The 14,714-nt window shown below is 42.0% G+C and overlaps 1 protein-coding gene across 3 annotated transcripts in view; it reads right to left on the bottom strand.

Moving 5' to 3' along the window:
* elp1 (elongator acetyltransferase complex subunit 1) overlaps positions 1-14,714 on the bottom strand; it is a 35,364-nt gene that overhangs the window by 13,699 nt on the left and 6,951 nt on the right. For all 3 annotated transcript variants that reach the window (XM_069189446.1, XM_069189444.1, XM_069189448.1), the window contains exons 6-24: positions 14,024-14,109; positions 13,845-13,944; positions 12,808-12,898; positions 11,614-11,737; positions 11,008-11,101; positions 9,772-10,002; positions 9,432-9,602; positions 8,984-9,083; positions 6,546-6,710; positions 5,581-5,687; positions 5,269-5,372; positions 4,886-4,939; positions 3,996-4,101; positions 3,528-3,643; positions 2,453-2,526; positions 1,768-1,846; positions 1,228-1,307; positions 454-591; positions 263-348 (exon numbers count right to left, since the gene is read on the bottom strand). In XM_069189446.1, the coding sequence (XP_069045547.1) occupies positions 263-348; positions 454-591; positions 1,228-1,307; positions 1,768-1,846; positions 2,453-2,526; positions 3,528-3,643; positions 3,996-4,101; positions 4,886-4,939; positions 5,269-5,372; positions 5,581-5,687; positions 6,546-6,710; positions 8,984-9,083; positions 9,432-9,602; positions 9,772-10,002; positions 11,008-11,101; positions 11,614-11,737; positions 12,808-12,898; positions 13,845-13,944; positions 14,024-14,109 (2,106 nt within the window). The remainder of the gene's footprint in view (positions 1-262; positions 349-453; positions 592-1,227; positions 1,308-1,767; positions 1,847-2,452; positions 2,527-3,527; positions 3,644-3,995; positions 4,102-4,885; positions 4,940-5,268; positions 5,373-5,580; positions 5,688-6,545; positions 6,711-8,983; positions 9,084-9,431; positions 9,603-9,771; positions 10,003-11,007; positions 11,102-11,613; positions 11,738-12,807; positions 12,899-13,844; positions 13,945-14,023; positions 14,110-14,714) is intronic.

The raw sequence follows: 14,714 nt of genomic DNA, 5'->3' as shown, positions 1-14,714 counted from the left end.
GTTTGGCTACAGATTGCATGACAGACTGAAGCGGTGATCATGCATGTGTCTTTTTATTTGATTATATCGGTACAGAAAAGGGCAGCATACAATTTGTGTTTGCATCATGAAAATAAAATTAGTATTTGAGGCAGTCCAGGAAAATTCAAATCAAATACAACACTGTATAAAAAAGCCCCTATCGGGCTGTTGAAACACAGAGGCAAAATAAGAACCAGCTTTTTGTCCTTTCTATTTGAGTTTCAAAAGAGAATATATTTACCTCGAAGCTCGTGGACTTTCTGTAGTGCAGTTTCCAGTTCTGGGACGCTTTTTTTCACATGTGAAGTTAGAATGGATAAATAGTACCTGTTGCAAAAATAAAATATAAACGATTAAAAAACTGGTGCGGTCAAAATTCATTCCACAACAGTGCAATAAAACAATCTGCAGAAATAAGAAGAATTGACTTGCTTGTTTGGATCAACACTCTCCATAGCCGCTCTCAAGGCATCACAGACAATGTCTACTTTCTTCCCACAGGCCCCTGAGGCAGTCTGAGGAGCACTGGATGAAGGAAAAGGGTACATGGTCTTTGTGGTGTCTTCTTCCCTGCAACAAACAGAGAACAGGTACATTTTTTAACACAGGCAATACACAAATGTCTTCATGTTTCACAAATACTTCCTATTGTGGTTTAAATGTTAGACATTACTAGTATTATTTGGGAATTCTTAGATCTTGCTTTAGATTTTTCCTAGACAAGGACTTCATACCCTGGAGACCAGCTTGTCAGCAAATCCCACCTTCACCACTACATGACAACAAAATGAACATAAAACACATTCAAAGTTCACTTTGAAAATTTTCCCTACAAGGGTGACAAGAGACACTCGACACTCTGAAAAAAGAAGGCACTACCTTCTCTGGAACGAAAGCATCTCAGACTCAACTTTGAACAAACGGTTTGGTTCTGCTGCGCCATGCTGGAGAGATGAGGGCTGAGTGACATCACATCCCCAGAGAAATGAGGCTCTGTGTTCCGGGAACTAAAGCACCACAAACGCCACATCTAACAGCACAAATGGAGCCCAAACAAATGTGGTGGGATTCATTGCGAGTGCTTTTTGCAGGGGGCGGAGGGGGCAGCTTCATGAAGCTCCAGATGATGACACATCGAGTTGAATATTTACTACATACAGTCCACACGTCTTACTGCAATTTAAAAATGAGCAGAGATTGTCTCACCTGAGCTCTGTCAAGAACAGGTTGATGTGGTTTACTGAGTCTATCTGCTTCAGGAACATCTCAACATTTTCCAGAAACACCTGATAAGGGAAATAGGAGCCTCTTAGAAAAGTGCTTATAAGCCTGTTTAAGAGCAACAAAGAACCAATAAGGCTGCATATTTCAAATGATCAGTGCTTATGGTTACAGCAAAGGGATGTGTTAAAGTTTGTGCTCCTAATACCTGTAACCCAGTATATTTGCCTTTATTTTTCTGAGAACTGCATTTCCCCACCACTTCACATGCTTAATAAGCATAATCACAGGTATGTACACAAAACAACAACACACACTAGACAGGAGTTGAATGCATTATTTTCTTTCAGTGTAAAAGTAAAAAGCACTAAAGCAGCTGACCAGTCTCAGCTACTGTAATACTTTGTGCTCTTAGGTCTGAAAGGCCCTCACACGTCAAACGATATGTAGCAATGCCTACAATTTTCCATGAAGTTACTGTCACGAAATAACTTGTAAATACAATGTAAAGATAAAAACAGGAACCTTGGGATTGTGGTCATACATCAGGTTGAGGTTAATTCTTAGTTTTCTCATGCACTCAAAGGCATCTTTGAACATTAGCCTGCAAAAAAAAGAACCTGCTTAAACACTAAAATGCAAACAACAAGCATCTTATAACAGAAATACCACAAATTATATATATATTCTTATTAGATTTATTGCTATATTAACATTTGTGTCTGAAAATACCACATCCCTATTTAATGTGAAGTGCCAACAACTGATGACAGTCTAAATTTAACGGACATCCCAACCTCGACCCAAAAAACTCAGTTCTAACCATCATCTGAAAACCTAACATAAACAGGTCCCAACATATTGTGATTGGGAATTGTGGAAAATGATCTATGCATGCAACCCTAACACACAAGTGATCACTAAAACTGCCTCTAAGACCAGCTCCAACACCATATTTAATCTCAGTTTATCATCAACCTAGCTTTGGAACTCCAAAACTAATCCATTACTGAATCTTAACACTAAGAGTACTTCAACACTGGGCACTAGGTGGGCAATAAACTGAATTGGGTGCCCCAGCTTTACCCTGGACAATACTACCATCGATTTGTGTTTATTTGTGCGTTCTCCTCTGTTATGTGTCCTAAGAGCACTTTCTGGGGCTCTCTTCTGTTTTAACCATGCAGTTAATCCCACAATGAGAACCTACCTGTCCAGCCACTTCCTGACCTGTGCCAGGACCAGCGCACGATGATGGATGGTTTCAAGGTTGCCCCGAGGCATCTATGGAGTTCCGGCAATTAAATGAGCAGAGGAAGGGAGTTTTGTCTTAGTAGCGGCATTATGTTTTCCCCAGAACATCAACAAAAAATACGCTGTACGTTAGCGGAAAGATTTGGCCTCTCTTCAGTTTAAGTTGTAACGGATTTCTTTTGAGCACCAAAAATACACCGTAAACCGCACATCCACTTTCAGTAAGAGAGTGGTTAAAGAACATCATGAACACAGTTCAACTTGAAATATGTAAAAAAAGATTTATTATACTATTCAACTGAACAGCGATTGTAAACACAAGCCTGCTGAAACACCTGAATACTATTAAGATCAATTTCTCTTTTTGATAATTAATAATAATTCCTTACACATATATATAGAGCTTTTCTGGAAACTCCACTCGTGCTTTAGAAGTAATGGGGGCTCCCCTCCACCACCACCAATGTGCAGCCCCATCTGGATGATGTGACGACAGCCATAGTGCACCAGTACACTCACCACACATAAGCTATCAGTGGGGAGAACAGAGTGAAGAAGCCAATTCGTAGATGGGGATTATTAGGAGGCCATGATTGGCAAAGGCCAGGGAGAAATTTGGGCAGGACAGTGGGGTAACACCTCTACTCTTCGAGAAACACCAGGGATTTTTAATGACCACAGAGAGCCAGAACCTCGGTTTTACGTCTCATCCAAAGGACAGCGCCTTTTTATAGTGTCCCCATCACTATACTGGGGCATTAGGACCCACACAGACCACAGGGTGAGCGCCACCGACTGGCCCAACTAACACCTCTTCCAGCAGCAACCTTACCTTTCCCAGGAGGTCTCCCATCCAGGTACTGAGCAGACTGACTGGATTGATGTCGGCACCTTAGATACTTCTCCAGCAATGAGTCCTGTATCCCTAACCTTCCAGTTCTAGTGTAGAGCTGTACGCACCACTCCGCGCCTGCAGCCCTTTAAAGCTGTGTGTGTAGTGGTGTCAAGTACAGAGATAGGGGCTGACTTGCCTGCAGGATGAGTTTTGTATCCTGGGGGACTACAGTGACAATGCGGGAGCCCCTCTCCACCCGGCGCAGTGTTTCATCGTTCTGCCCGGCCTCAGAGCTCAGCGCAGACTGCAGCCCTGAGAGACCACACACACACACAAAGATTATTTCTTTAAAAAATTATTTCATAATGAACTGTACAATAATAAAAAAAAAACATAAATTGTAACTCAATGAAAGAAACATTAATTTAATTTAATGTTGTAAATTAAAAACCCACTGTGGCCTACAAAGGATCATACTTCCATTTGTTTTTTTCTCATATCCACCTCCAGTTTAGGGAAGAGGTAGAATTTACAAGTGAAAGAATGGACGACAACCTGATATCAAAATATAACAGAATATGCCTTATAACATGTCATTCCCCCACCTTCAACATGAAATAATAACCAACCCATCTTAAATAGTTAAAAAAGGAGCCAATTTTACCTTTTACTGAGGTTTCGTGTAAATTGAAACACCTGCAGGTATGCGAGTGTGTTGTAAGCAGGAGAAAGTTGTCGTACAGAACAAAAGATGAGATATTTGAGGATATCTGGAAGAAAGGAATGAGCACAGACTCTAATCTCAATTTTCTGTGGTGTCAAAACACATTCAAGAATTCTCAAGATACGAAATTGATTATTTATAATCATCCCTAATCAAACTAATCATGTCCCATGTCCAAACAGTCTCCCTCCCACCCAAGGAAATCCCACGTGCACGAAACATGGATGGAATTATGCATGCACCATAATTAATTTTTAATTTAATTTCTGCATGCACCCAGAAGAAAAATAAAAGTTTAAGCAAATACTGAAAAAATTCTTTAATAAATATCACTAGGCAATTTCTATTGACATCCTTCTCTTTCCTGCATGCCTCGAGTTTACCTAAGCTTTCTATTCCATTTCACGTTTTGACATCTTGTTAACATTTGCAGCTCTTCTGAAGATGCCTTTAATATATTTGGCTGATGAGTTTAGCAATTTATATGGGAGGACTAGCTGAGCCACCCTGAACCTTGTTCAAGGGTACAGCAACGGTGTTCCAGATGGGATTTAAACCTGAAATCTAGAGCTCCAATAACTAAGCCACACTGCAACCTCTTGACTATGCTGCTTCCAGTAACAGTACTGAGAAATACTCTACCAATATCAATTGACCCGAAAAGAATAACAAGGTACACAATTACATTGGGCATGCAGTTCAGAAAACCCTACTCATTTCAATTACACGTGTCAGTCGTACTGAAGCTCGTAACTTCAGCCCTTCCTGTTTAACTGTACCCTGTGCATAAGACTGTGCTGAAAACAAAGAGAATAAAAAGTTAACTGCACCTCTGTATCACCGATGGAAAAACGTGACCTGTCACTGAGTCCCAATAATTGCTCCTGTGAAAACATGGCACCAAATATAAGCACGTTTCCCTATGAATTAACAAAAACACTCCATATTTGCTTGGAGACAGAATTCCTTGAGAAAGGGCAATTCGTCAATTGACAGTACATGATTTGTAGGTCATAGTTATACAGTGAAAGAGTTGCACTTGTATAACCGAAATAAGGTTTATCATTAAATGATATATGTAGCATTTATAATACCCACATGCACCTAGTGTTTAAAAATTCATTAGTTGGGTAATATTCTCAGAAGTTACAGTATGTTGGGATAGATATATCTTAACTACTTGATCAGTACTGCAAGCACAGTATTTACATACCTCCCCAGCAATGGTGCACAAGGCTGTCTGCACACAGGGCTGAGGGAACCGCAGGGCACCGCCACTGGAGGTTTGCCATTCCCCGACACAAGGATCTGAGGACTCTGCACACAACACAAACAAGTTAAAACCCCTTTTGCCACATTCATGATCTGTTTTCTGCTTTGTGTTTATACTGCCAATTCCTTTGATCTTTTTGGCAGTTCCATTTCCTTACTACACGGCTAACATGGTTGAAGTTCGAACATGGCCCCCTTGATAATTTTTCCAAGAAGAATATAAATAATGCGACATGATCTGGGCCTGACTGACCCCAGAGGAACCTCTTGATCTGGCCGTCCTCCAGCTGCAGGGCCACAGTCTCACTCTTCTGGCTGGGACACACGCTGATCACATGTCCTTCCACAAGGACGGAGCACCTGGGGATCAGCAACAAGCTGTGAATTCCCTGTGCCTTGCTTCCTTTAAATTCACAATCACCGGTGACCTTTGCTTGTTTTATCCCCCACCTGCTATCCTATTTAGATACAAGTTGATATTTAATTGATACCTAAATATCAACTTGTGCGCCAACTTGGGAGTAATGGAGACAACACATATACTTTGACTTATAATCCACACTAAGTTCTCTGTTGTTACACAGAAATTGTTTTGAAGGATCACATCTGAACATTCTAAATTGTACACAGATATCCATCCAAGATCACCAAGCTCTTTATCGGCCTGCTTGGGATATCAGTCCATCACACACACGTGCATGCAAACACACGCACGCATCCATTCACACAGAGATGCCAGTTAAAGCCAACAGCATGTCTCTGGACCGTGAGCAGACACCAGAGACCCTCTGAGACTCAAATTCCAACACAAAACTCTGGAGCTGTGAAGCAACAGCACTGACCACTGTGGCACCCTGGTTTTATAATCAAAATTAAAATTTGATGGGTCTTGGCCTCCCCCTTCACAGTTGTACCAAAAATGTTATTTATACATTTTGGCTTACACAAAATGTCCTTCTGGACTTTCCAGTCCTGCAGGCTAAAGGGAAGCGAACGGCATCATGCCCACACCTCTTTTTTGCCACCTTAGAAGGCTTAAACAGCAATATTTAAACATCACAGGAAATGGTCAGATTAGAATACAATTTGCAAAAACTGCCTTCATCTGGATTAATGCGGAAGTACTCTGACAGGGAACATGTGCCAGTGGGAGAGATTACTGTAGGACAGCAAGGAGAGAAAGCAGGATGGTTCAGGCCAGAGGCTCGGCCGCAGTACCTGGTCTTCAGGCTGTGTGGCGGGCTCTCCTCCCCTGCAGGAGCCAGCATGAGCAGGCGGGACTGAGAGGGCCGTTCCCCACCACTCACCACCAGGAAAGTGTCGTCCCTCAGCCAGGTGAGCAGCCGCAGGCCGAGGGGCTGCAGGTCCTCCCCCAGCGCCACGCTGCACGGGAACAAGGGGGCACATGAAGTCACCTGTACCGACTTCCGGAATACTAGGAGGACACTGAATGAGTCAACACACCTGAGCGAGTTAATGAGGTTAGAAAGAATCAACATTGATGAGTGCATTTCAAACCACATTAACAGTAAAATGTACACAGTGACTTGTAAAACCCCCAATTTACATGACAAAACAGATGAAATCTCCAGGTATGCCCAGCACCATATTCTGAGATTCAGAACAAGGCAACAAAACTTGAGGTTATGTGCTGCAGCGCTATGACACTGTAAACAAGCAGGCTTGTGAATACATCTCTTTTATTCCAATACAAATATTGCTCTCAATTTCGAGATGGTTTTGCTGAGAAAAACTACCTGTGAAATATCTGCTGCACAACCTTAACTTATTCGCTCATACTTGCATTATATTAGTCATTACAGTGACTAGTGAGCAGGAAGGGCCACATCACATTCGTGGGAACTCTTGCTCTCGACTGTGGAGAGACCAGGGGTTTGCGACATCGTGGCGACTTACAGCACTTTCACAGAGTACACGATTGTGTCTTTAATTAAAAAACCATCCAATTTTTCTATAAACACAATGAATTAATGACATCAATGATTTTGAGATTAAATAACCGGTCTGAGAAATTGGAGCTGCAGTTCCCCTTTAAACACGCTGGTATTTTGTATATGTCAGAAAAAAATGCTGTCTGGGTAGAAATTGATTAAATCTAAGACAACGCCCTCACTAATAGTGTATACACATGGACATGTGGACATGTGAAATTTCACTCATCCATCACACAGCCAGAAATCATGGGGAAGTAGATACAGGAGATAGACTGCTTGCCAATTTCATTGTCTGGTCCTTTGATACGTTCTGAGACCAGCAAATCAGGCTCTCTGTGAGCAGGAATGACGGCAGAAAGCCAGCTGCCTTTCCAAGCAACTCATACTTCCAACATAATGTGGTTTATAAAGACTTTTCATGAGTTCTTTATTTGTTTGAGTTTGGTAGTATGTCAGATATATACAAATGTTTCATTAGTGCAAACAACAAGACAGCTTTGAATGTGTAGTGGGCAACAATTTTAAGATAAGAGAGATCACTTTATTGACCATATACAATTTCCAATTTCCTGTATTAGAAATTTGTCTTTTCGCATACCCCAACTTGCTCTCCATAAGACACACGGACAGAGAGAGAAGCTTGGGGTCAGAGCACAGGGTCAGCTATTTATACGGCACCCCTAGAGCAGTTGGGCCTTGCGCAGGGGCCCAACAGAGTAGGATTCCTCTGCCGGCCGTGGGATACGAACCGGCAACTTTCCAGCCACAGGCGCAGATCCTTAGCCACAGAGCCACCACACCGTAATTTACAGCCTGTCCATTCAAGGCAATTCCAGTCTTTTGCTCGATAGTTCAGATGTCGAGACACAGACCTTAAACCCTGTGATACTGTAAAGCCAAAGTCATCTGGTAAGAGAAGTGAACACTTTTCAAGCAAGGGGATGGTACTTTCATCCTTCTCAGTGATATACATCCTGAAAACAAGGTTTAGCACCTAAATCTTTACTTTTTGGTAAACAATGGAATGAAACCCACTCAGAACTTCAAAAACAAACCCAACATGGAAAAAAAGAGAAAGATGGCAAGGCAAGAGGAAATGGCAAGTAACACAATTCTGACCTGCTATTTAGCGCTATTTGGAAAAACTGGTGTCAAATGACCATGTGTGGAGTTCAACCACTCCTAGTTTCTTTTATATTGAAGGCTAAACATAGGAAACTGCAGCGTTTGATCTCTGTATGTGAAAGGCTTCATTCTAAATTTAGTTAAGATCAGGAAAATTGATTATGCTGAAGACAACTGATAGATACCTGTTGTGTTAAATGTTCTGAAAGAATATCTGACATTTCAGAGCAAATTGAAGGCAAGGACAAGTGTTTCAAGCATATGGCAATTTTCATGTGTAGTCTAAATACATACGTAAGAATCTAATTGTCCTAAACACAATATTTATTGTAACAGAAAAGACTGATCAGGGGTGTACACATATCAAAACCCTTTGACAATGACTGTATTCAGAGTGTAGCAAGCAAACACTGGTGGTTTGTTCTTATTTTCTCTGTAAAGTCCTTTCGACATGAAATAAACACATTTCAAAAGTTCACCAACCTGTCCGAGACTTCTTGCATCCCTACAAAATACAGCCTCCACTACTATTACAACTTCTCCTACACGCAATTATAACAATTATTCAAACTGCACCTGTATGTTTTCTTCAGCGCAGGTGTCTGTGCAGTAACTTTAAACCCTGGGCCTCCAACCGCCCCAACTTTAACTGTTGGATCCTCATGGCTGGCAGCCCCTACAAGGAAGCACAAACCTTTTTTTAATCACACCTAGAAAATACTGCTGGGATATGAGTTATGAACATAGGACTGGACAAGACAGAACAGGGCTCCATGATCAATCTCGGGCTTTGATTACAATTACAAAGTCAGATGGGACTAAAAACTCTTCCAGAAATTGCACTTACAGAAACATGACATAACATGACATTATTCTTCATGAATAATATTCATAAGAACTAAACAATATGTACTTTTATATTAATGTATGTGGCTACACTCATTAAATGGAGATTTAGTACTTCAAAATGCTTTAAAAAAGAGTTTGCACACAGAAATCTAATGAAAACTGGGGGAGGGCTCACCTTGGCTGTAGATTGAGATGTGGCCACTGGCGGTGAGAACAGCCAGGTCATTGGTCTTCCCTGGCTCGGGGTGAAAGGTCACCTGATTGGCAGCAGTGGGCAGCTGAAGCTGGTATGTGCACATGGGTGGGGGCACCACACCATGCCGGAAGGTGGTCACCAGAACCCTGTCTGAAAAACACAAGAGGTAGCCACATTAACATTTTTTCCCCACACTTTACAGCGGACACCAGGAGGGGGCCAGAAACAGCAAACAGAACATCTCCTTCTCATCTGTGTCCTCTTTAACAGACAGGCAGCTCTGTCAGGGGCGACATGTCCGTCTCTCGCATGACCTTACCTCCATCAATGACCGCCACATTGGCAGTATCCCGCGAGTCCGCCCCCGCGCTGCGATCCACGCTCCAGGTCCAGTCATAGCACAGGTACCGCCACCCCTGGCACAGGGCATGCAGCCGGAGAGGCAGCTCTGGGTCCCAGGCCACGCACACTGGCGCCTTGAGCGGGTCGTCGCCGAAGTGCAGGCTCTGCTTCAGGTACCAGTGATAGTTCCCCACGGTCCACAGCTGAACTGCAAAAGCACGAACCCAGGATCCGACATGAAACCAGGGACACAGGCCTCTCCTTCCAGGAGCTGCCGCTTTCTCTTCAAAACAAACTTTTGAATGCTTTGGTGACAATAAATAACCGACCGGTAGAAAGAAGCAATATGGCAAGTTGGTCTCTAAGTCACAACGGGAAAGTGTCCATGGCTCTTCTTCAGAAACTACTTTTCGTAGTCTTACTAGAATACAAGAACTTCGGCAAAATGGAGCTGAAGTACATTGCAAGTTGGCTGGACAGGAGCCGCCAGGAGGAAAGTTCTTAATTCAAGGGTACACCGCCCATGTCCACTCTGGGGTCTCAATCCACCATCTTCCTGGAACAACTCCAGAGCCCTAACTCTCACATGTTACACTGCTGAATGAACAGTGAACACTGCTGTTCACCGACTACTTCCAGAAGACAAATACAGTCCCAAACTTTAAATCTGTTCTGTCGCTTTCACACAAGTACTGGGTTTGTCTTGTGTCTTATTAAGTAGTTGAAAGTCAGACAAATGTAAACTTATGGAGAAGGCAGGTCAATTCTTGTCTAGCTGCTTGTATTATTGTAACTGGGCGTCTGCTGCACCTTGTAACTGTGTGTCTGATGTACAGAACATGGCATTTTTTATCACTTTTCTTAGAAGGGGCAACACCTCTCAAATTATTCATAAGGAAATCTCAGTTCATCTGGCAAAAGCAGCTACAGTTCTCATAAGCTACATAAATCAGAGAGTTCAGAACAAACTAAGACAAAAACAAATAAAAAACCTATTTCCATACATGTACTTAACTTAATGTCACAGATGCATCACGATCTCCCTGTGATATTCAAATCTTCCAAAAAGACACCATGATATATGCTAAAGGTCATCCTATCGTCTGAGAGTTAGAGAGTGGACACTAGAGAGTGCTGTAAAAATTGCCTGCTGTTGAAACGATGGATACACTAGAGTGCATCAGTGCTGAGGTAACAAGAGAAAGGCTCATACTGTAGGTGTTGGGCTGGTGGTCTCCATCAGAGATTATGTCCTCCAGCCAGACAGCCAGCACGGTGGAGTCAGCGTTCCAGAGCAGCTCCTTCACCTGCGAGCAGAGGAACAGAAGCATGAAAACTCACCCACAACTTTGGACTCCTAGTCACAGAGTCTGCACGTAACTTCAATGATTGAGCTTTTTGGAAATTGACTAAATTGACTAAGTCTCTTTGCATTTATCTACAACAACTGCAACCCTTAAGAGTGAACTGGACCAAAGAATTCTAACAAAAAACTGAAAGGCCTTTTCTTTAGCATTGTTCTTTAAAAGTGATACTACTAACATTTGAATCTAGGTTTTGATTTAACACACGAGCTCCATAACACAATTTATAAAGTTAGTATTTTTTGGATGTATTACAGTCTTCACCGGTGCAACCTTCTGAGCAGAGCATTCTTGAATTATGGGGTATCACAGTAACAATGTTGTTCTCTCATGTTTAAAGCACAGAAATCTTAAGCACATACTGAACCTGGAGGACACCAGTTTGGGTCTCGAGGACATTTTATAGGACCAGGGAGTCTCAAAGGCATGAAGTGCTCGAATTCTCTCTCGCCTACCTTGACCTTCTCCGGTTTGAAGGGTAGAGAGAACTCTCCATGCAGGAGCCCATTTTTCTCCAGAAAAACCACATCATGTTTGTTGGGCTTCCTCTGCGTCGATGCAATCAAACTTCCCGAGGGTCTGAAACAGGACACACTGGTCAAACGGCCTAATTTCAAGCTCTTTCGCACTCTGGGGACAAAGAAAATTGCTGCTGCTGAAAGCACATCTTGCTGTTTAATCAGTTTTTATCCCAAGGCCATTGGGGTGTTTCTTATAAACTACAACATCCTGTATCACGCAGTCTCACCATCAGTACTGCTCTCTGTATCGGAATTGCTGATGAGGGCTGACCCGACCTTGCATCTGATTTTAAAGGGTCACTGAACGTTAGCTCATAGAACTTATTCATGTTATATTAAAACAAACCATGTTTTCCTTAACATTAGAACGGTTGTATGTCACTTGTTTGCTTTATCACGTTCTGAAACTCCATTTTAAAAAATAGGAATGTCTGAAAAGTGTCTAAATGGTATACAATCTCTTTGAGCTTTGTGAACAGGACTCTATCTGTTTCTCTTCACGTTACACTCACACACTTTAATGTCGCATTTAAAGCTCTCCTAGAAACACAGGTTTATATTAGCGGTTTCTGTAAGAGGTACTGCTGTGTACGTGGCCATGACAGAACAACAGGGTCCATTTTCCATTCCTGCTCATAAGCAGGCCTGTAGAGAGATTTGTTTAGGGCCTAGGGCAAGAATCGGTACTTGTAAAGGTAAAAAATCATGGCTTTAAGTCTGGTGGTTGTTTAATTTCAGAAACAGGCTTGAGGAAGTCTATACAGTAAATTACATAATTAACCCATCGTAAAAACTGATTCCAATCCAGTGTCAAGAAAACATTTTTGAATACTGTAGGTTGATCCATATTCTGTTATATTTTACACATAAAGTTTAATATAGGATTTCACTTACTTCATATAGACTGATTCTTAATTATTCATGTTTTACAAGGGTGAGACGTGCTATTTGCATTGGTAAATATAAACCCTTTCTTGTTAGAAATTAATCTTCAGAACATGATAAAACAAACTTCACCGTACCCTAAATACTGGTAGGTTAAATGAAAATATTAAACATTTAATATTAAACACAACAAGTGTTTAATGTCCAAAAAGTACACAAGTACAGTTCAGAAAGGCAGCTTACTTCCAACAGAGAGCTTGCTCTAGGCCATTAACCACCTCACTGGTTGACTGCAAGACACACTCTCTGTTCCACACTCTCACCTTCCTGGCACCTGAAACAACACAGAATAACACAACGTAATTTTCCTGTCACTCCCAAAATCCCCATCTCCCTCTGGCACATAGTTCACACAAGTCAAAACGGGAAACCTGAGCCAAGAGGAAAAAAAAAAGGTCTCACATTTGTGCATAGCACATGGTTATGTAATGTAACAGAAGAATGTGACAGAAGATTAAATGGCATAAACACTGACAAGAGGCAAAGGGAATGGGGAGGAAACTTAATGATGACCAAGTTTCAGATAACAATGCATTCTGTAGTTCAGGCTTTTATTTCAGTAAACTGAAAGCTTTAACTTTTAGCTAACCCAGAAAGCTGACTATGCCTCTCTTGACAGAACACCAGAACTAAGTAAATAGATTAAAGCAGAGAGCTAACTAACACCAACCCTAGCCCTCCATGTCTTTACAGTCATGATAGTTTAGATTTAATTTAAGCCATAAACCAGGCTTCTACTGTATAAACTTCTAGCGATATTACAAAGTATTTGAGGGGACATCATATCAGGCAGAAATTGATTTAGATTTTTTCCCAGAAGTGTTAAAGATATCCATGTGATTTATTGTCTCAATTCAGAGAAAGCTGACAAAGTGTGCAACTGACTATTTTGCAGTTATTAAAGATCATACTAAAAAAAATATTTCAATCTTTCATACAGTATCTAGAAAAATAAAGGTCCTAACACTGCAATGTTCATCAAAGAAAAAGGAAATTATTTGGTCTGTAGAGACAAAACATTTATCTTCACACTACGGCCAGGTCCACAGTACGTAATGAGCCGCTGCCTTTCCAAGTTCAGCTTTCTAAGGGAGAAACAACAGGGCTCCCTGTGCTCAGCGTCCTTCTTCATGCAGGCTTGTCTCGGTCCCTGGCCAACATTCAGGTTCTGGGAATAATCGTTCTCAGTAATAAAACTGAATGAGGAGCCTGTCTCTTACCTGTCAGTGGACACACTGCACTCACGGCAAAGAACTGCCCGTCCCCCCTCCATGAGATCCGGGGCCGGCGATCATCCCAGGACACAGCAGGCTGCACCTCCTTGCACAAAGAGGGAACATGATGAATTTGTTGCTCAGGAACCCCACGTGAACAGCACAGCACTTACAGCATGACTTACTGCTGTCTTGCGCCGAGCAGCCTGCTTCCCTTCTGAACCATGGAACTGGGTCTCCTTCTTTCCCCACCCCACAGTGATGAACTTCCCTGAAAGAGATCGGTGAAGCCTGGGTGAGACAGTGGGACACTACAAGTCCACAATTAAACACAAGCTGCTGTCTATGGCTGTACATGCTTTGAGGGGAAATACTAACTACAGTAGAGTCTTGATTATCCGACCTTCGACTCTCCGACATAGCCAATCAACATGCCATATATTGTAGGCGTGCGCATGCATAATATTGTAGCGCCGGATGCTTTAGAGGGGCACCGTCCCCAGCCTGCCGTGTTTGTGCATAGCTAAGGGACGATGCAGCCACTAAAGCATTTGGCAAGGGCGCTTCAATATGTTGCCCAATCCCACGCTGCTTTGTCTCTCAGTGCGTCACAAACTGCCATTGAAGTAGCTTTGCTTGCTCGTTTGCGCTCGTGATTCATTTTTGTACTGTAAATACAGTGATTGTGTTTTATTTTTCCTACTGTATTTTCCCTTAATATAATCATATTATTTGAGAAACATGACAAGTGACAAGATTAATAAACCAGATTTTATACATATACTGCACTTCCATTAATCTACGATTTGTCTATTCAGTTTCCGCATTATCTGACATTTCCGATTATCCGACATACTGTACTATCGGTCCCGTTTA

Source organism: Lepisosteus oculatus, chromosome 1, assembly GCF_040954835.1.
Source record: "Lepisosteus oculatus isolate fLepOcu1 chromosome 1, fLepOcu1.hap2, whole genome shotgun sequence".
NCBI classification, from domain to species: Eukaryota; Metazoa; Chordata; class Actinopteri; order Semionotiformes; family Lepisosteidae; genus Lepisosteus; species Lepisosteus oculatus.
Note: the sequence above shows the minus strand (reverse complement) of the source record. Positions and strands in the feature narration are given on the sequence as shown.